Genomic DNA, 22573 nt, shown 5'->3' on the forward strand with positions numbered 1-22573 from the left:
GATCTATCCCAGAGCTTGAGAAAGAAGATTTGATTGGCTACTTGACAGCAGAATTTTCTAAGTTCTGGGGTATAGAAGCAGATAAGATATACAATTTGTCTGATAATAAATGTTGGAAATGCAAGGAGGCTGAAGGGACATTTTTCCACCTTTGGTGGACTTGTCCAAGAGTGAAGGCCTTCTGGGAAATGATCTACAATGAGTTAAAAAAGGTGTTTAAGTACACCTTCCCTAAGAAACCGGAGGCCTTCCTCTTGGGCATTGTTGGCCAAAAGGTGTTAAAGAAGGATAGAACATTTTTTATGTATGCAACTACAGCAGCAAGAATTCTTATCGCTAAATATTGGAAGACTCAAGATTTGCCCACACTGGAAGAGTGGCAAACGCAATTGATGGACTATATGGAGTTGGCCGAGATGACTGTCAGGATCCGAGATTTGGGAGAAGAAGCAATGGAAGAGGATTGGAAAAAATTTAAGGACTATTTGCAAAAACTTTATAAGCTATATGAATTATAAGACTTCGCATGACTTTGAAAGGTTAGCTCCAGCAATGAGAGTGGAATATATATGAAATTAGATAATACTAATGAAAGGACCAATGTTTAAATGTTTAAAAAGGATAACATATTTGTTTATAGAGCAAATGGATAATAAGTAATTTAAACTTAAAACGCAATTGAAAGTACAAAAGAAATACATGAAACAAGGTTATAATTTGCTGATAAATTTATTATTAAGATTGCACTGTGCGGGAGATGTGGGGAAGTTCGATGGAAGATTGATACAAGCTTCTGAAACAATTTGTCTTTTTTCTTTTCTTTTCTTGTTTTCTTTGTTTTCTTGTACTTCATATTTCTGTCTGGAAAAAATGTAATAATAATAAAAAAGAAGGACTTCCGGGTTGGCGCCATCGCCGAATGGCGGACTCCCTCCGAGCTCCGGAGGGAGTCTGCTCGGCAGGGGCTGGGTCTTACCGCGCCGGCGACGCGGGGACCCTTAAAAACCACGGGCACGGAGCCCATGGACATGGGGACTCGGCTGGTACCGTTAGCGCCCTCCCGACTCGTGAAGGAGCCTTTTTAAAGGCTACGGATCGGGTGCCGGGGAGTGGCGTGGTACTGTGAGTCTATCGCTTCCCCTGACGAGCGCAGCCGCATGCCATTCGTCGGAGAGCGCTGGCTTCTTCCATTGGAAATTCAGACATTTAACAACAACCCGTGAGTAATTGGGTAACCGGGCACAAAAGGAGAAAAAAAAGAATTTTTTTTCGGATTCGGCACGAGCGGGGGGGATCTAAAAAGGAAGTCAGTCCCCCCCTGATTGGAAACACGCTAAAACAAGGACTGGGAAACCAAGATCGTTTCAGAAGTTTATTGCTGACAAAAATGATCAATTCCACGATGGGATACTATAAGAATTGTGCTGGAGGAGAAAAGTCGAGGGCGAGAGGGAAAAGGCAACCCCCCCCCCCGGGAACCGGGGCGATTCGGAGAACCTGGTGGGAGAGACGGAGAATTTGACAGCTGTCAAAGTAGCTGTCAAATCTTGAGAATATAAAGAGGACTTTGTTACAAGTATTTTGCTGGTTAATTCTGTTACAATTGGACATAAATATGGATACAAAATGTCGGGGGGGGGGGAAGAAACAACAACTTGACTTTTGGATTAGAGGACACAAAATTACTGCAACCCCCCTAGAGGGGTTTCGTGACATTACAAGTGGCGTATGTGGAAAACTACTCCGGGATGTGCACAGGTCTTATCTCCTGGGAAAGCAGCAAAACTGAAATATTATTTTGTCTACAGAGGTGTTCACAATACGATAGAATTTTTCTACTGAAGCAAGGAAGGAACTGGACGTAAGTTTTTGTTCCTGAATAACAAACCTCTGTAGAGATACTAGATTTCGGAATAAGAATGGTTTTGCAGCTGAACAAGACAGAACCCTGAGAAAGTAAGAAACAAAAGAGCAAAGGACCAACTACGTCATGGAAAGAACAATGGGAGGAGCAACAAGGACCAAGGAAAACTAAAGGCCTCTATCAGACTGGATTTTTGAAGTTAAACATCATTAAAACAAGCAAATTTAAAGAAAACCGGCAAGATGGATTGAGAAAAATTTGGCTGTGGACTTGAGACCTCCAGGCCGACAACATACAGACTGATGGACATGGGGAATCTAAACCGGGGAAGGGAGGGGGAATTCTAGAATCCAAAGGCTATGTAACCAACTTTTTGAATTTTCTTCTATCTTTTATCTTTTATCTTTCTATATAACTTTGGTATTTTGATTTAACATGTTTGGAAAAAAAAGGGGGGAATTCGTGGAAGGAAACGGGGTAGATCTTGGGGGGAAAATCTTTTTTCTTTTTCTATTTTGTTAAGTGATGCTAAGATTGTAATTTAAATTGGCTAATAGGTACAACATATTAGGTTTAAATTGGGAATGAGAGCTTGTGGAACCAACTTAGGGAAAGGGGAATACAGTCGGAAGGGGAAGGAGGGAGTCCCAGAAAGAAGGTTATGAAAACAAGGGTTTAAAGTTGGTCTCTTTCTTTCTTTCTTTCTTTTCTTTATCTTTCCTATCTTTTCTATTCTGTTATTATTGGAAATTTTAATAAATATGATTTATATATATATATATATATATATATATATATATATATATATATATATATATATAGAAGAGTTTCCATGGAGGTGCAGGTTACAGCAACAGCCATTTCCACCTTCACCACATCAAGCAGTTGGCCCCTTACCTTTCCCGCCCCAACCTGGCCACAGTGATCCATGCAACAGTCACCTCCAGGCTTGACTACTGTAATTCGCTCTATGTGGGGCTGCCCTTGAAGCTGTCCCAGAAACTCCAGCGGATGCAGAATGCTACAGTGAGGCTCCTCACGGGGTCTCTGCCATGGGACCATATTCACTCAGTGCTTTTCCAGCAGCACTGGCTCCCGGTGGAGTACAGGGTCAGATTTAAGGTGCTGCTTTTGACCTTTAAAGCCCTTCACAGCCTAGGACCCTTGTACCTACAGGACCGCCTCTCCCGGTATGCAACACGGAGGACCTTAAGGTCCATAAATAGCAACACCCTAGTGGTCCTGGGCCTTAAGGAAGTTAGATTAGCTTCAACCAGAGCCAGGGCCTTTTCAACACTGGCTCTGGCCTGCTGGGAAGCTCTGTCTCATAAGACCAGGGCCCTGCAGGATCTGATTTCTTTCCGGAGGGCCTGTAAGACAGAGCTGTTCTGCCTGGGCTTTGGCTTGGAGCCAATTTGATTCCCTCCCCCTCTTTTCTCCTGTGATGAGGCTGCGTTTTAATATCTTAATGTTTCAATATTTTAATGTTGTATTTTAACCTTGTTTTTAAGTTGTAGTCATTCAACTTGTTTTTATTATTGCTTGTTAGCAACATGGAGCCCGGCCTTGGCTGGGGAGGGCAGGGTATAAATAAAAAATAATATTATTATTACTATGAACTATGTTCCTCTGCAAACCACTGTTCCAAATCTATACAGTCCTCCTGCTCCTGGGAAGATTCAGAGGGAGGCTCCCACGAATGCGCCTCAGTGCAGCTCTCCTCAGCTGGGTCCCTGGTTAGGTTAGGGTTTAGGGGAGCAAGCATGGGCCTGGCCCTTGGGTGGGGGCGAGGGGAGAAGGGAAGAGAAGTAGAGGGGATGCTTCTTTTTCCACGCAAGGCTAGTTCTTGTTTCTCCCAAGGATGCGACTGTAATCAGTGAGTGTGCATTTAGCAGGAGAGCATCCCTTCGTCTCATAGCCTAAGATGCTTCTAGAGCCATTAGAGTGAAGCTTGTGTATCACACATGTGCCGTGAGAGGAATGGGGGGGGGGGCGGTAAATAACTGTTGGGGTGCTTAAAAGGAGGCCGTTGTTTCATGAGGGGGGCGGGGGGAGGAGAGCCTTAGCGATGCCGAACAGAAAGAGCCAAGCGTGATTATAGGATACATGTGGTTGCTACTCTGACTTTGAAGCTGGGCAGTGGGAGTGGCACATGCTTCTGCTAAACGCAGATCTAGGGAAGATTAAGTTAATTGCAACCTTAAACACACTTGGGTCCCATTAGAGAGGATCCTCATGAGGCCGGAGGAACATCGTCTGGCTGTGAGGCATGAAGGCCACTCCCTGCAAGGCCTTTCCCACCTGGCCTAGGGGGCGGGGCCCAGACTCACCCAGCCCTACTATGTTAAATTTGTATTCTGTAGTTGACTTCCTTTGTAATGTTTTATTAGATAATGTTTTAGTTTTCTGTTATGTTGCTTTGACAGTATACTCTATATTTCGCTTTTTTCACATTGTTTTATTTATGTTTTACTGATTTAATATGCTTTAACCTGCTTTGAGGTTTTTCTTAAAAATATAAAGGGTATAGAAATTAAACAAATAAATAAATAAAGAAATGTATAGAGCAGGGATGTTGGGCAACAACGCTTATAAGCTTCAGCCCATACGGCCAAGGTTGATGGGAGTTGTATTTCAAAAGCTCAGGGGTGGAAAATCTCATGATTCTTACAACTTGTCATCATGAATAATTACAGTGGTACCTCAGGTTAAGTACTTAATTCGTTCCAGAGGTCCGTTCTTAACCTGAAACTGTTCTTAACCTGAAGACCACTTTAGCTAATAGGGCCTCCTGCTGCGCCACCGGAGCATGATTTCTGTTCTTATCCTGAAGCAAAGTTCTTAACCTGAAGCACTATTTCTGGGTTAGCGGAGTGTGTAACCTGAAGCATGTGTAACCCGAGGTACCACTGTATAGATAAAACTTTTGTTGATACAGAGCTCATTTTTAGCTTCTGGGAGCAGCTGGTCACTTCTGCTTTATAAAGAAACCCAAATATATTGAAACACTTTACATTAAAACCAAATTTCAGAACAGAGACAAACCAAACTTTTTTAAAAAACACACACCCCTTTTTTTTACTTTACAAACCATTATCTTCTCAATCCAAGATTTGCTTTTCATATGTATAAAAATACTTTGTTAGCAAGGGGGTACAGAAATAATAATAAAAAAGCTACAATAAAAGCAGTATCAGCATTTAAAAAGAAATGCTAGTGGATGTTCAAGGCATTGAGTTACAAATGAAGGCAAAGATCCAACCATTGCTAGGTGGAGCCTGGAGACATAATCCTAGAATCAACCCCTGCCCCCCCCAGCCCGCTTTTGCCCGTAAATGTACTTGATTCAAAGATCACATAAATTATAGTTTTTGTCATTAATTCTGATGGGCGGGGCAAGTTAAAAGTCACCCACCGCATGGAGATATATTTGGGTTTGAGAGGCAGGTGGTCCACTGCTGGACGGCCATCTTGACCAGAATCTTCCTCAAGGCCTTGTCTTCTTCAGCCCAGGTAGGCCTTGGAATTCAGAATGCTTTGGAACTGACGCGACAGAAGCAAGAGGATGGGCAATGAATTCTGATTGCTGGCTTGGAACAGAAATGTATTTGGAAGACACTGTGCTGAAGAGATATATTTGCAGAAAGCAAAAAAACCTCACAGCCCATTCCACAAATTATCTAGGGTGCTACCTCTTTAAAATAGTTCTTGCTTGTGAATCAAAGTTAAAAATCCTATACTTTAAAAATCCCTTGGGCAGAAGTTCTGTAGCAGAAAATGAATTGAAAAACCCAGTTTTTCTGTGCTTTTTAACAGCTGCAGAATCCTAGTCAGGTTTGCCTGGTGCCCTCTTGGGCAGAAAGGACTGCAGCAGAGTCCATGACAGACAGAGCCACCCCCTGACTGGTTGTAAGTAAAGCCAGCTAGCGGGTGGGGAATGGATGGGGGCAGACTGAGGTTACTAGGGCAGTGCCCCACTGATTCCACAGGGCCTAGCTTTGCCAGAGATGGGGAACATTTTGTCTGTTGACCTACCTGCCTGCTGTCTGCAGTTGTAAATCATAAAAAAGCCTCCCACAAACAACAACAACCTGACCACCTCACCTAAATTCCAGTTGGTTATCAGTGACTCATTGTTCTTCTTAGCACTAGTGGGGGGGGGACTTTTGGGGCCCAATATATCCCTTTAAGCCTATGCAGCAGGTATGGGGCATCCACAGCCCTCCAGATGTTGATGGCAGCTGAAGTCCACCAACTTCTGGAGGCCCATAGGCTTTCCCCCACCCCTGCTCTAGAGACTTCCCTCCAAGGAACTTGGGGTTGAATTCTGCCATCTTTGGAGTTCCACCTCTTTACTCAAGGATTCCAACCTACTGGACCATGTGGGATCACCATATAGAACTCCTTATATGTGTTTTAAGAGTTGTAGCAAAGTAGGCCTGCTGGAAGCCAGAACTCTTAGGTCCTATTTATAGACCACTCAAGTCCCGAGTGCGTAAAAGCAAAAAGATCTACAAGGCACATTGCAACGTTCAGTGCTTAGCATGGGAGAGTGCAAGGTACAAGGCTCTCAGGCCCCAATATACTAGGACACCAGCACCCGCATATAAAATTGGGGCCACACCGGTTCAGTTCTTAAGGACGGAGGGGCCATTCTGAGCCAGCAGATCCCCATAGGCTGCCTCCTCACGGGAGAAGATCTGGAACTTCTTGTCCAGCTGAGCTCGCAGGTAGAGGTAGTCTTGCTGGTCAAGGTTGTGGGCGCAGGTGATGTAGGCTGTGAAGAGCAATGCGAGGAGCAGGCGGTCAAGAGAAAGGCAGGGAACGGCCCACAGGATGAGGAGAAACTCCAGGTACACAGGGTGACGAAGGTGGGAGAAGAGGCGGATGGCACTTGTGGACTTCACGGCCAAAGGGTCCCCCATGCCCAGGCAGTGATAGTAAACCTACGGAACGAGAGAAACACCCATTTGCACCGCAGATGCCCAAATCTTTTGGGGAAACAAGACACCATTTTAGACCTGTGTACACATTGGGCCTCTACATATTCACTAAGGGGGAATGTGAGATCTGCTTTTGTTTGTTGTCTGGACTGCTGAGACAGCACTAAGTGCTTCTGCGGTCTCTGCCTTGACCAAAAATCCCTCAGAATTCCAGAGATGGAAAGAAGAGAATGTCCCTACCAGAGAGGAATGGCAAATTAAACTGCTGGACTATGCCGAAATGGCAAAACTGACCCTTATGCTCAGGAACCAAGAAGACCATAACTTTAAGAAAGGATGGGGGAAATTTATAATTTATCTTGGAGACCACTGTAAACAGATGAAAACATTAGCAGGATTGCAATAACACTCGTAGCAAGTACTATGGACCTATATAAAATATGGACTATTGAAAGAGATGCAGTAGAAAAGGTTTAATAATAGGACCCACAGAGGGGAAGGTGGGAAGTCCAGAGATTCTGAGGAATCTCCAAATGTGGATGTGTGTGGTTGTATTGTAACTTATAGTTTTAAAATCAAAAAATTATTTAAAAATAAATAAATCCCTCAGAATTCATCCAAATCCAATGCACCCCCCTAACTGCTTTCACTGTAAAGCCAGAGTACATTAAGAACTTCCAAGAGAGAGGTCATGGCTTCCAAATTTGCTTCAAGCCTGGGACCTCTCTTTTCAGAAATATTTTACAGCAGGAGGAAAGATCTTCTATCACCCTCATTGGTTGGGTCATTCAGCCTCGCTGAGCTCAGCCACCAAATACCGGACGGTGGCCTCTCTAGATGGGAAAAGGGAAGCTGCGCGGTACCTGTTTGACCCCCATCAGCTCTGCGTAGTCAAAGATGAGGAGGATGCTAAAGATGACCAGCCAAGCAATGAAGTGGAGGATGAAGCAGATGAGAGGGACCCAAGTGACCCACGGCTCCCTGCTCGTATTCCAGAGCACAGGAGCATCCTGCACAGGCTGCCAGTACCTCATCAGCAGCTATGTGGGAAGGAAAAGGCGCATTAGATAAAAGTAGATTCTCCTGCAGGCACACGTCTAATGTGGCTGCATTTTGGGACTCCAAAACTGCAATCATGTTGTAGAAAATCTGCTGGACCTGCAGGCATTAGCCAAATCATACAAATCATATCCATACTGGGTTGTTTTTTTAAATCGTGCAAGATTTTAGTCATCATTGCAATGATGCATTTTGCTTCACAACATAATGAAGGCTATGCTGAGTTAACGGTGTGAGTTTGGGAGGTCCGTTCTCAAAATAAACTGTACTAAGGAGCAAAGACTTAATGCTGAAATTGGGGGGATTTGCTTTGGCAATAACAATTCCATGAAAGTGCAGAGTGTGAAATCTAAACGGCATCATGCCAGGAAGATTTTTGCTGCATTTTGAGTTTAGCGTTTCTGACTTGGCTAAGAATTCACTCTGAGTTGCTCTGTTATCTTGCCTGTGGGACTTCTTCCTCCCCTTCAGTCCTCTCCCCCCATTTTGCTGCCCCAAATTGATACCCCTACCTGGAGAGTCAGCGCTGTGCAGAAGACATAGAAAGATCTCTGTAGAACTCCAAAGCAACTTCTGGTCCAGTGTTTGACTTGCTGAGTGGCCATGAGGCTGTGTTGCAGGATGAAGAGGACAATTAAGCCCACGTCCACCATTAGTGGCCGCAGAATCTTGGGATCCCTCAGGGCAGCTTCCCATTGAAGATTAGGAGCAGCATCTGCAAAGAAAAGAGGTTCGCTCAAGGTGAGGCCTAGTGCATCCTTCCACAAACTGGTGTTCTCTGGATAGCTCAGTTGGTTAGAGTGTGGTGCCGATAGTGCTAAGGTTGCAGGTTCAATCCCCGTAAGCGACAGCTGCATATTCCTGCATTGCAGGGGAATTGGACTAAATGATTCTCAGGGTCCCTTCCAACTCTATAATTCTGTAATCTCAGATCCTGTTATTTATGACATGTTGGACTCCAACACCCACCAGTCCCAGCCAGCAGGGATGGTGAGAGTCGTACTTCAAAACTTGTGGATGATAGCAGGTTGGGGAAGGTTCTCTTAAACTATTGGGAAGATTCTGGATTGAATGGCCTTAACATACAGAGCAGGAAGTAGAACATACAGACATTTTTATCCAATCATCTTTAACGACATCATGGGATATTATTACCAAACCATATTGTTCACATACTAATAGCATCGGCGGGGGTGGGGGGGGTGGAGGGGAGCCAGACCACATCCTTAGCCCTGCCTGCCTTTTACAACAAGGCGCCACATTTATTTCTGCTTGTTGGAAAACGCCCAGGGCAAGACGCAAACTTCCAACAGGAACCATTGCAACATAAAATCACAGCGTTAAAAGCATCTTATCTAAGATCTAGGAATTCCTATCATTTGACTTTCTCAGTTTCAAAGTGGCTGCTTTAGAGTTTCAGCCTCCTGCCACTCGCCTGGGCGTCTTCAGGATCCAAACCAAAAATAAAAGGAAGGGATGAACGGGCAGTTTTTCATACCTCTTGGCATGCTGCTGAACTACAACTCCCGTCATCCCTCAGCACTGCCCATGCTGCCCTGGACCCGATACAGAGCCCCACACCTGGGGGGCCGCCGGATCCCTGCTCCTCCGCCCAAAGACCGCGCACCTCGCACCCCTTTGCAACCCCAAGCTCTCATTCCCTCCCCCGCAAGGCCCCTCCATTTCTCTCCCGCCCCTACGCCCCCGCACCGGTTCTGTGCTGGGCAGCCCCCGTCCCCGGCTGCAGGAACAGAGCGCGGAAGGAGACGAAGCGGATCAGCTCCACGCCGGTCCCGAAGGCGAACAGGAAGCTGCCCAGCGCCGGGACCATCATCAGGAGCTGAAGAGCAGCCATGGCGGGCAAATTGCGCTTCTCCCGCCGCCTGGAGGAACCGCCCTGCGGAGAGGAGGGGCTCCCTCCGGAATCCCCACGCCCTCCCGTGACGTCACAAACGCGTAATGAGGAGCGGGGTGGGGGATTCCTCCCTATCAGGAGCGGGAGGGAGAAGGGGGGTCTTCCCCTAGCATTCCCACGGCCGAGTGACAACACACGCTGGGAAGGGGGCTCTCGTCTAGGGATTCCCCCTTCACGTCGTGACATCACGAAGAACTCTGGGGGAGGCTTTGACGTCATACAGGATCTAGGGAGCAGAACCTCCCCGCCTGCCGAAATATTCCTCCCCGTGGCAGAGGAACAAGTAAGGGTTGCCCCCCCCCCAAAAAAAACCCCAGCTCCCTCGAGCCTTCTAAGAAATCAGCGTCTGCTCTTCTCATCCAGGGGCCTCGACGCAGCTCTCATTCTTCCATCCCCACGTTGGGCAAAAGATTCCTGCACTGCAGGGGGTTGGACTAGATGACCCCCGTGGACTCCCTGATAACTTTGTGATTCTTTGATCCGGACCAAGAACGACGGCAAACCGCAACGAAGGAAGCAGAAAGCGGATTCTAAGCGCAGCACCGCGGAGGAGGGGCTAAGAATGCCACCGTTCTCACCTTGCCTGCTCAGAAGTGAGCGCAATGGAATCCGCTCTCAGGTAAGCCTGCGTAGGAGGCTACGATCCCAGCCTCACTACCTTAGGGTAAGTAGCATCTAACACAGTGTTATGTAGTGTAGTTTTACCCTGGGCCAACAGGGGGATACTGTATATAGTTTTCACTCAGGTCTGTAGATAGTTTTCACTCAGGTCCGCGGCAGTTATTTTAGGCGGGAACTCTGGGCTGTTGTGGTTACAATGTTGACAGCCGGCTGCCTATAAATACAGGCCGGCTGAGCTGTTCAGTCAGTTCTATTCCAGCTTACCATAATAAAGAGCTACTTGAAGAAATCGCTGTGCCGGCTGCTATGTCAACCCACGACTTAACTCTGGCGACGAAGGTGGGATAGATGGACATCAGAGCACAGCCAGATGCGGCCAGCCTCTGAACTGAGCTGAATCACTGAGCTGAATCACAGAGCGAAATCACTGAGCGAAATCACTGGGCAGACCCAATTCAGAGCTGACTGTTCTGGCTAGAGCACTGTGTTCCATCCATCGCCCTTCACGCCGGCATCGGAATCATGGCTTCACTTGTGCCTCTACCGCCTTTTGCGCCAGCCTCTGAATCATGGGACTCCTACCTCGCTCGGTTCGACTGCTACCTCCAAGCCAACGAGCTGACAGCAGTATCAAAGGATCGGAAGCGGGGCCTATTCCTCAGCCTCTGTGGGCCTGAGGTGTTTGAGACGGCCCGAGCGTTGGTTGCGCCTGAAGCAGTCCAGGCAACACCATGGGACACGATCCAAGAGAAGCTCCGCAACCACTACGCACCAAAGCCGTCCAAGATTGCTGCCCGCCATGCGTTCTACCACCGGAACCAGGCAGAGGGGGAGTCAATCAACAACTACACCACCGCCCTGCGACAGGCTGCAATGCATTGTGAGTTCCGAGACTTAGACGATGCCCTGATGGATCGAATCGTCTGCGGGGTCCGGGACATCCATCTGCAACGGCGCCTCCTAGCCAAGCCAGACCTCACGCTACAGAAAGCCATTGAGGAGGCTGTGGCCTCAGAAGCTGCTGAACGCTCCGCCCAGGAGATCCGCAAGTCCAGCAGCCCGCGTCTTGCTAGGGAGCCAGTTCCGGTGCATCATGAAGAGGCCAGCAGTGAGGAGGCATCCTCCAGTGAAGACGATGACGTGCACCAGACAAAGCGGGAGCGCAGGAAGTTCCAACAGAAGTCCAAGGGCCAACCGGAATGTGCTGGCTGCGGAGGCAACCATTCCCGTGCCAAGTGTCGATTCAGAGACGCCATCTGTAGGAAGTGTTCCAGAAGGGGCCACATCGCTAAGGTCTGCCGATCGGCTCCGTCTGACACCCCCCCTTCATCGATTCGCAAGTCCAAGTCTTCACTCCAGTCTGCCAAGGGAAGTTGTTTCGCTCTCACCAACTGCCGCTGCCCGTCTGGAACCACGATTGGCCAAACCGACTCGCCTACGCGACGCAAGCTGAACGTCACGGTGCTCATTGAAGGAGCTCCATGTGACATGGAGATCGACACCGGGTCTGCCCTGTCCATCGTGTCATGGAGCACCATCAAAAGACTGGTACCCAGAGTGTCCAAAAGGCAACTCGACTCTCACCGCGTACACCTGAGAGACTACCAGGGAAACGACATTCCCGTGGTAGGCGTTGGCCGGTTCCGGATCGCCTTCAAGGATTTTTCGGGCCTGCTCCGGTTGGTGGTGGTCGAAGGTCAGCGGCCAAGCCTCCTAGGGCTAGACTGGTTTGATGCCCTCGGCCTGGAAGTCACCGGCATCAACTGCATCTCTAACGCAGAGACTGAGGGTCTGGTCAAAGACTTTGCCGAGGTTTTTGACGGCACCTTGGGCCAATATACAGGTACGCCCATCTCCTTTAGCCTTGATCCACAAGTCGCCCCCATCAAGCTAAAGCCACGCCGGGTTCCCTTTGCTCTCAAGGCTAAGGTGGACGAACAACTGGACAAACTGATCGCCCAAGGAGTTTTGGAGCCGGTTGACCACGCAAAGTGGGAAACCCCCATCGTCACGCCTGTCAAGCCAGATGGGTCGGTGAGAATCTGCGCTGACTACAAGTGCACGATCAACAAGGCACTTCAGCAGCACGCTTATCCGGTTCCTGTTGTCCAACACCTGCTGCATTCCCTGGGTGAGGGTAAGGTCTTCGCTAAGCTGGACCTTGCCCAAGCCTATCAACAACTGCCAGTCGATGATGCCACTGCTGAAGCCCAGACGATCGTCACCCACCGGGGAGCATTCCGTTGCCGCCGGTTGCAGTTCGGGGTGAGTGTGGCTCCTGGCATCTTCCAAAGCCTTATGGAGCGTCTCCTGCAAGGGCTTCCGGGCGTGGTACCATATTTTGATGACGTCTTGGTGTCTGCAGACTCACACCAGCAGCTGTTCGAGCGCCTGCGTGCCGTGCTGACCAGGTTCCAGGAGGCCGGGCTCAAGGTAAAGAGGGAGAAGTGCCAGATCGCCGTTCCACAGGTAGAGTTCCTGGGCTATCTTATCGATGCCTCCGGTCTTCATCCAACCACATCCAAGATCCGCGCTATCCAGCAGGCCCCCACCCCAAAGAACAAAACGGAGTTGCAGGCATTCCTGGGGCTGCTGAACTTTTATAACATGTTCCTGCCCCACAAAGCCACAGTGGCTGAGCCTCTTCACCGACTCCTTAGCACTAAGACACCTTGGGCCTGGGGTCATCGGGAGACGGCGGCCTTCAACGCGGTCAAGGCTCTCCTTTCTTCAGACAGTGTGCTGGTACAGTACAGTGAATCCAGGCCGCTGGTCCTTGCCTGCGACGCCTCACCTTTTGGCATCGGTGCTGTCCTTAGTCACCGTTTTCCAGATGGAAGAGAAGCACCGCTCGCCTACTTTTCCAGGACACTATCTCCGACGGAACGGAATTACAGCCAGCTCGACAAGGAGGCATTGGCACTTGTGGCTGGAGTGAAGAGGTTCCATGAATACCTCTATGGCAGGACTTTTGACCTCATCACTGACCACAAGCCACTCCTGGGCCTCCTCGCCGGTGATCGTCCAACTCCTCCGGTCCTCTCACCACGCATGCTGCGATGGACTGTTTTCCTGGCTGCCTACCACTACCGGCTCATCCATCGCCCGGGGAAATCGATGGGCCATGCCGACGCCCTCAGCCGTTGCCCTCTTCCAGCATTTGTGGAAGACCCGGCTCCAGCTTCATCACTCCTTCTGATTGAGGATCTTCCGGCAGCGCCTGTATCGGCTGCCACTGTGGCCTCCGCATCTGCCCAGGATCGCACCATCAGCCGGGTGCTCAACTGGGTGTGGAGGGGGTGGCCACAAGGGCCTTTTGCATCGGAGTTCCAGCCCTTCGCAACCAGACAACATGAACTCTCAGCTCATCGTGGCTGCCTGCTGTGGGGAGATCGCGTCGTGATTCCCCAGGGACTCCGTCAGCGCGTCCTGGAGGCTCTGCACGTTGGCCACCCGGGAATTGTCAAAATGAAGGCGTTGGCTCGGTGTTACGTCTGGTGGCCTAATATGGACGATGCCATCACTGCCTGGGTGTCCGCCTGTCAAGCGTGCCAGGAGTCGAGGCCTGCACCACCGGCAGCTAAGGGACACACCTGGGAGACGCCAAAGACACCCTTTTCGAGGGTGCACATCGATCTGGCTGGCCCCTTTCACGGCCGGACCTTTATGGTAGTGGTGGACGCCTATTCCAAATGGCTGGAGGTCGCCCTGATGCCCTCCACCACTACCGAAGCTGTCATCCGGGCGCTGCGAGGCCTGTTTGCAACGCATGGGTGTCCTGATGTCCTTGTCTCTGACAACGGACCGCAGTTCACGTCAGGCACGTTTGAGCGGTATCTTTTGGGACTGGGCATCCGCCATGCCCTAACGGCACCCTTTCATCCATCCAGCAACGGGCAAGCGGAAAGAATGGTGCGCTCGACAAAAGAGGCACTGGCGCGCCTGGACCGGGGAGACTGGCATGAGCGGGTCGCCGAATACTTGTTCGTGCAACACATCACCCCTCATGCGGCCACAGGGAGGAGTCCTGCTGAACTGCTTATGGGCCGCCGCCTCAGGTCACCGCTCGACCGGCTACACCCAGACTTTGCCGTGGCTGAACCCCCAGGCTGTGCCAACGCACCACGGTCATTTGTCCCAGGAAACCAGGTCTTTGCCCGGAACTATGTGGGGGACATCCCTTGGGTGCCAGCCACAGTAGTGGGAGTCACTGGACCTCGCTCGTACCAGGTGGCACTCGAAGACGGACGCTTGTGGCGACGGCACATAGACCAGCTTAGGCGCAGGGTTGGGGACTTGGACACTACCGAGGTGCCCCCAACTGCGCTTGCGGCTCCAGAAGAGACACGTACAGATGGCGAGGCCCCACCTACACCTCCCTCGCAAACTGCCAGCGTGGAGCCGAACCAAGCCGTTTCAGAACAGACTCAGACCACTCCACTTGCGGAGGCTCCACCCACAGCAGCGGATCCAGGGGAGTTGGTTCCAACGCCACCTAGGGTCGCACCACAGCCTCAGCGAGAACTGTGTGGCCCTCCGGACTTGGCTACCAGTCCCCGGCGGTCTGGCAGAGTTTCCAAGCGCCCAACTTATTTAAAGGACTATGTTGTTGGACAGGTATCACTGTTGGTCTAAGTATGGGAAATGTAACCGATATGCTTTTGTGCTTAATTGAACCATTACGCGTGGTGCTGTATATAAGGAAACCATTACGATTGTAACTAACGCCTTATCTCGGTGGGGAGGGGTGTTATGTAGTGTAGTTTTACCCTGGGCCAACAGGGGGATACTGTATATAGTTTTCACTCAGGTCTGTAGATAGTTTTCACTCAGGTCCGCGGCAGTTATTTTAGGCGGGAGCTCTGGGCTGTTGTGGTTACAATGTTGACAGCCGGCTGCCTATAAATACAGGCCGGCTGAGCTGTTCAGTCAGTTCTATTCCAGCTTACCATAATAAAGAGCTACTTGAAGAAATCGCTCCCACGACTTAACACACAGGGGTCCTACTTCTGAGTAGGCATGTATAGGATTGCACAGGGAAACAAACGCCGCCACCCCCCACCGCCTGGCATGCGAATGTAGGGATGTGACATTTTGGGGTCGCCTTCCTTTTTCAATCCAAACATAATTAATAAAACAGGTTATAAATCATAAACAGTGGTGGAGCTTCATGCGTGTGTGTGTGTGCGGGGAGAGCAAGCGGGGCTGGGGCTGGCACGCGTCCTAGGGGCATGGCACGCCACCTATGGTGGTGGTGGGGAGCCGCGATGGCACCCCACTGGGATCGCACTGCTGGGGGCTGTGCGCCCCCCCCCCACTCTTCTTCCTCCGCCAGCGGTCATAAACACAACAGAACAAAGTAATTAAACGGTGGTGCTGTGGTCTAAACCACAGAGCCTAGGGCTTGCCGATCAGAAAGTTGGCGGTTCAAATCCCCATGACAGGGTGAGCTCCTGTTGTCCAGTCCCTGCTCCTTCCAACCTAGCAGTTCGAAAGCATGCCAGTGCAAGTAGATCAATAGGTACCGCTCCGGTGGGAAGGTAAATGGCATTTCCATGCGCTGCTCTGGTTTCGCCAGAAGCGTTTTAGTCTTGCTGGCCACATGACCTGGAAGCTATCTGCGGACAAACGTTGGCTCCCTCAGCCAGTATAGTGAGATGAGCACCGCAACCCAGGTTAGGGGTCCCTTTACCTTTACAGTGTCCACACATTAAACATCAAATGCCATAGGTTAAAATCCTAAACCCTTAAAATGTAAAGTAGCAGCAATAAAACATTGCCCCCATGTATTCCATTTATTAAAAGCGGGGATTAAAGGGGGGGGGGAAACCAAGTTTTGTTCCAATAGCTATAAATAAGCAGAGGAGGAGGTCTGGTGAACTCCTGAGGACGATGATCGTTAAAGAGCGTGAAAGCTGATTAATTCATCCGAAATTTAAAAACCATAGCCTACTGTGTCAGGGAGAAGATGTGCAACTGTAGGGCTGGTAAATGGCACTGCAATCTTATTATACATGTCTACTCAGGAGTAAATCCTATTGCGTTGGTCCAGGAGGCTTGCTCCTGGTGCAGCCTGACATACCCAAGGGCTTTGAATCTGCTTTTATCAGGGCTCAGCAAGATTTTTAGGCCTGTGTGCAAGTTTGGATTTTTGATCAAGTTCTTCCAAATCAGCCCTGCAGCCCTCAGGTGAAAAGAGAGAAACTGCCCACCTGTCAAGTTTGACCCTGCAGGAACAGGGAAGAAAAGGATGAAGACTCCTGGGCAGAAAAAGTTCCCCAACCCGGCTGTAGATTAAAGCAGAGTTAGGGAAGGAAGGAAGCCTCCCCCCCTCTCCCCCCGGACACCTCGCGTTTGCCTTGCATTGTCTTTTTAATTTTTTTAAATATACTTTTCAAATTTATACATTTCATTAATTTTACAAGCATTTTAACATTTGGAAGTTTGACTTCTTTCCCCCTCTTTCTGCAGTTCCATAAATTTATTTTTTATATCTTCTGCATATCCAAATTCATTTAATTTGCTCATTTAATTATCTACTTTGAATATATACTCTTATGAAAAGTGCAGGTTATTACAATGCCAATGTTTTTATCTGTTTGCAATTTATCTGTAAATATTCAACCAACCATTTCCATTCTTTTATAAAAAGTTTGTCATCCTGATTTCTTATTCTTCCGGTAAGTTTCACAATTTCTGCATATTCTGTAAATTTTTGTATCCAAAAACTTCTGCTTCTTTCCATTTTTGGGCCAGCAGCATTCTTGCTGCTGTAGTCGCATACATAAATAAATTTCTACATAATTTAGGCAGTTCTGTTGGGAACTTTGGCTTGCAGTGTCATCGGCCAATATTAGAGGAGAAGGAGAAGAATACAGTGGTACTTCGGGTTACATACTCTTCAGGTTACATACGCTTCAGGTTACAGACTCCGCTAACCCAGAAATAGTACCGAGGGTTAAGAACTTTGCTTCAGGTCAGGATGAGAACAGAAATTGTGCTCCGGTGGTGCAGCAGTAGCAGGAGGCCCCATTAGCTAAAGTGGTGCTTCAGGTTAAGAACAGTTTCAGGTTAAGAACAGACCTCCAGAACAAATTAAGTACTTAACCCAAGGTACCACTGTACCTGGGTCAGTATTGTTTACACCAGGTATCTTTACAGACCCAGGAACCATTTTTAATGCAAACATACATTCGGGGACCCATTTCTTAACCTTTCACCACAAATTTGCACGGTGGTAGTGCTCCTGTTGCAACCCACCTTGGATCAGGTGACGAACCCACTAGTTGAAAAGCAGTGGTCCATTCTGGCTTCATCCCAGCTAGATGCAGAAAGGATGCTCTTGCCACCAGGTGGCAGTTCTTAAGTCCCCATGAAGGAAAGCATTTTTGCTTTCCTTGCACTTCCTGTTCTGGTGAGGCCAATAAGTGGATCCTCAATGCCTATCCATTGCTTCAGTCAGTCCCTGGAGACTGAATCATCTGGTGAACCTATCATGGCTCATGCTTCAGAGGAACAGTTAATTCCACAGGTGCACCACATGCCAAAGCTGCCATTACCACATTTTTTTAAAAAAAATAAATTGTTATTGAACGAGAAAAACCTTAAAATACATACAATAGCGACATACAAACATTCACGAGATTGTAGAGATTGTAAAGAGTATAGACAGAAAAAAGAACAGACGAAAGAAAAAAGAAAGAGAAATAAGAGTGTGAATATAGAAAAAGAACATAATTATATCTGATATGCGAATCAGCAAAGAAAAGGAACTTCCAACTACACCCATTGTACTGATTTACAATTAAACTATTATTTACACAGTTATATAAAGTTGTTTTTCTTTGACTTAATTTAACATTTCCCAACAAATGCTTTATTTTGCATGGCTCATTCAATATCAGCCAGGAAGCTTTTAGAATCATAGAACCATAGAGTTGGAAGAGACCACAAGGGCCATCAAGTCCAACCCCCTGCCAAGCAGGAAACACCATCAGAGCACTCCTGACATATGGTTGTCAAGCCTCTGCTTAAAGACCTCCAAAAAAGGAGACTCCACCACACTCCTTGGCAGCAAATTCCACTGTCAAACAGCTCTTACTGTCAGGAAGTTCTTCCTAATGTTTAGGTGGAATCTTCTTTCTTGTAGTTTGGATCCATTGCTCCGTGTCCGCTTCTCTGGAGCAGCAGAAAACAACCTTTCTCCCTCCTCTATGTGACATCCTTTTATATATTTGAACATGGCTATCATATCACCCCTTAACCTCCTCTTCTCCAGGCTAAACATGCCCAGCTCCCTTAGCCGTTCCTCATAAGGCGTCGTTTCCAGGCCTTTGACCATTTTGGTTGCCCTCCTCTGGACACGTTCCAGTTTGTCAGTGTCCTTCTTGAACTGTGGTGCCCAGAACTGGACACAGTACACCAGGTGAGGTCTGACGAGAGCAGAATACAGTGGCACTATTACTTCCCTTGATCTAGATGCTATACTCCTTATTTACTATACTCCTATACTTTTATTAGCACATTTTTATGTTTGGTCTTGGTGTTTCGTGGGTCAGGATTTTGCAAGTGAAAAATCAAACAAACCGAAAAGGCAAAGGCAAACATTAAGTTATTGCAGAGACGCGGGTGTTGCTGTGGGTTAAACCACAGAGCCTAGGACTTGCCAATCAGAAGATCGGCAGTTCGAATCCCCACGACGGGGTGAGCTCCCGTTGCTCGGTCCCTGCTCCTGCCAACCTAGCAGTTCGAAAGCACGTCAAAGTGCAAGTAGATAAATAGGTACCACTCCGGTGCGAAGGTAAACGGCGTTTCCGTGCGCTGCTCTGGTTCGCCAGAAGCGGCTTAGTCATGCTGGCCACATGACCCGGAAGCTGTACGCCAGCTCCCTTGGCCAATAAAGCGAGATGAGCGCCGCAGCCCCAGAGTCGGCCGTGACTGGACCTAATGGTCAGGGGTCCCTTTACCTTTAAGTTATTGCAACTGTGATTAGTGATCAAATTGTAAAGACAGAGAAAGGGTGTGTGTTCCATGGTTCACACATACGACCTGTCACTCCCCTGTCCTGAATGCCGGATATTTATTGAGGTGTCTCATTCATTCATAGGGAATGAGGGTGAAGCAAGGTTTAAAAGCGCATGCCAAAGAGCGTCACATGCCCTTCTGTGGGAGCCCCCAATTTGTGCCTGCCACCTTCATTGTACAGCTTTTGGCTAATGCTGAAGATGCAGCTCTTCATCCTAAATTTTGACACCTGAATTCTAAAGCTGGGAGGGAACCCAAAGGTCATCTGGCTGACTGACCGAACCCAAAGGGTGCTCATCAATGGTTCCTCTTCATCCTGGAGAAGAGTGACTAGTGGGGTGCCACAGGGTTCTGTCTTGGGCCCGGTCTTATTCAACATCTTTATCAACGACTTGGATGATGGACTCAAAGGCATCCTGATCAAATTTGCAGATGACACCAAACTGGGAGGGGTGGCTTACACCCCAGAGGACAGGATCACACTTCAAAATGACCTTGACAGATTAGAGAACTGGGCCAAAACAAACAAGATGAATTTTAACAGGGAGAAATGTAAAGTATTGCACTTGGGCAAAAAAATGAGAGGCACAAATACAAGATGGGTGACACCTGGCTTGAGAGCAGTACATGTGAAAAGGATCTAGGAGTCTTGGTTGACCACAAACGTGACATGAGCCAACAGTGTGACGTGGCAGCTAAAAAAGCCAATGCAATTCTGGGCTGCATCAATAGGAGTATAGCATCTAGATCAAGGGAAGTAATAGTGCCACTGTATTCTGCTCTGGTCAGACCTCACCTGGAGTACTGTGTCCAGTTCTGGGCACCACAGTTCAAGAAGGACACTGACAAACTGGAACGTGTCCAGAGGAGGGCAACCAAAATGGTCAAAGGCCTGGAAACGATGCCTTAGGAGGAACAGCTAAGGGAGCTGGGCATGTTTAGCCTGGAGAAGAGGAGGTTAAGGGGTGCTATGATAGCCATGTTCAAATATATAAAAGGATGTCACATAGAGGAGGGAGAAAGGTTGTTTTCTGCTTCTCCAGAGAAGCGGGCACGGAGCAATGGATCTAAACTACAAGAAAGAAGATTCCACCTAAACATTAGGAAGAGCTTCCTGACAGTAAGAGCTGTTCGACAGTGGAATTTTCTGCCAAGGAGTGTGGTGGAGTCTCCTACTTTGGAGGTCTTTAAGCAGAGGCTTGACAACCATATGTCAGGAGTGCTCTGATGGTGTTTCCTGCTTGGCAGGGGGTTGGACTCAATGGCCCTTGTGGTCTCTTCCAATTCTATGATTCTATGATTCATCTTGCTCAACCCACTGCAATACAGGAATCTTTTGCCCAATGTGGGGCTCGAACCCACAACTCTGAGATTAATGCTCTGTCGTGCTCTGCCAACTGAGCTATCCTTACTGAGGTGTGTGTTTTTAGGACCCTCCTTGTTTCTGTGTTTGTATGTTGTTTTAAATATTATATTTTAATTGTTGTATCCCGCCCTGGGACCTTGTAGTTAATAATACTAATAAACCAAACTGCAGCGGAACAGAAACAGCACTGATTGCGATGATTATAGGTTGCAGCAGAATTTGCTGCCGTCTTACATCCCTGGTGGTGGCTGGTGTCAGCTTCGCCTTTGAGCCAGTGCCAACGACTGGGCTCAACCTCTTCAGCCCCGACTGGGCCAGGCGAACTGGGAAAGCACTCCCAGAGACCTTCCACTGCAGGGAGCAGGTCTAAGTGCTTTGGACTCACAACTCAGAGCTGTGAGCACCAAACTCAGTTCCAAAAGTCAGCGGAGCACAGCAGAGCATGAACCACATGAACGACAGCTCTGAAGTATAAGTTCTTTTATTCTCTACAGCTACTGCATAAACTAAAGAGTAATCGGAGACGCTGGACTGCATGAGTGTTACAGCTGCTTGAGCAGCGACCTTATCTATATACAGATAGCACTCAGACTCCCTTTGAAGTCAGGCTGGAGCGGAAGAAGGGATGAGCAAAATCTGCCCCCTCCTTTCTGAAACATTGTCAGCAGATTATTGCAATGGGAGGGGTGAAACATCCTCAGCTGGACCTATAGGCTAGACTGTGCTGGGGTGTGTGTGGGGGGTTTCTTCTGATGTCTGGCACCTGTCCTGTTAAGATCAGATACTCTTTTGGTCCTCCAAGACCTGTCAGAGGCCACCATCCAGACAAAAGGAAGCCTGTTTTAAGTTTCATTGATTCTCAGATCTCTCCCATTGAAATAAATGGGCTGAAATTATACAAATTCAGAACCAAGTGCAGAAGGCAGAGGCAAAGGATTCTGGTGGCGAAGTTAACTTCTTTTCAGTCTGAATTTATTATAGGCTGTTTCTGGTGGACGCTTGCATGCATGAGGAAGGTTTGCGACTCTGCCATGAATCAAAGGGAGGCACCATTTGTGAATCTTTACTCACAAGTATCCATATAAGTGCTCTGATGTTTCAGAGCTTGCATTCCTTTGGGATAAGGAATGCACTTCCTTATCCATTAAACAGATAGTAATCTATTTGATGAATATTGTACCTGTCGGTTGGCTAATTGAGCTCATCAAAGAACATCACTCTAAAAATGCAACTAATCTGTTCTAATGTGGGAGGCTTTGAATCACAATTATCTGTCCTTGGAATTGTGGGGTTTTAACTTTCAGCAGTTGCTTGCTTCAGCTTGTGATAAGGAAAGTACCGGGGACCAAACTGGCTTTCTTCCAGGGAGACACATGTCAGATAATGTGAGGAACATTATAGACATTTTGGAACTGTTAGAAGTGGACATCAATAGGAAGGCTGTTTTAATTTTTGTGGACGCGGAGAAAGCCTTTGATAATATCTGTTGGAGTTTTATGAAGAAAAATCTCCAAGGGATGGGGGTAGGCCAAGGTTTTGAAAATGGTATAGGTGCAATATATTCTAAACAAAAAGCAAAGTTAATCGTAAACAATGTGGTTACGGAAGAAATACCTATAGAAAAAGGTACACGACAGGGGTGCCCAATATCCCCTTTACTTTTTATATCAGTCTTGGAGGTTTTGTTAAACATGATTAGAGGAGACCAGTTGGTTAAAGGAGTTCAAGTCGGAGCTAGACACTATAAACTAAGGGCATTTGCAGATGATCTAGTATTGACC

The 22573-nt window shown here is 48.0% G+C and overlaps 1 protein-coding gene and 1 long non-coding RNA gene across 3 annotated transcripts in view; one reads left to right on the top strand and one right to left on the bottom strand.

Annotated features, from left to right (window-relative positions):
* Window positions 1–10138, bottom strand: part of NRM (nurim) — a 43483-nt gene extending 33345 nt beyond the window's left edge. Inside the window, exons 1-4 of one of the 2 annotated variants that reach the window (XM_083493095.1) lie at window positions 9577–9803; window positions 8379–8581; window positions 7671–7847; window positions 4915–6810 (exon numbers count right to left, since the gene is read on the bottom strand). In XM_083493095.1, coding sequence (XP_083349221.1) covers window positions 6493–6810; window positions 7671–7847; window positions 8379–8581; window positions 9577–9721 — 843 coding nt within the window. In that variant the 5' untranslated portion in view covers window positions 9722–9803 and the 3' untranslated portion in view covers window positions 4915–6492. Of the gene's footprint in view, window positions 1–4914; window positions 6811–7670; window positions 7848–8378; window positions 8582–9576 lie in introns of those variants that run through there. The other variant, XM_083493096.1, reaches the window with a different exon arrangement.
* A 138-nt stretch (window positions 10139–10276) lies between these two features.
* Window positions 10277–21971, top strand: LOC310702114. The gene is made up of 2 exons (XR_014523256.1): window positions 10277–10400; window positions 21287–21971. It is a non-coding gene; the product is annotated as an uncharacterized lncRNA (long non-coding RNA).
* The last annotated feature ends 602 nt before the right edge of the window (window positions 21972–22573 follow it).

This window comes from Podarcis liolepis (assembly GCF_965112155.1).
Source record: "Podarcis liolepis genome assembly, chromosome: 2".
Taxonomy (NCBI): Eukaryota; Metazoa; Chordata; class Lepidosauria; order Squamata; family Lacertidae; genus Podarcis; species Podarcis liolepis.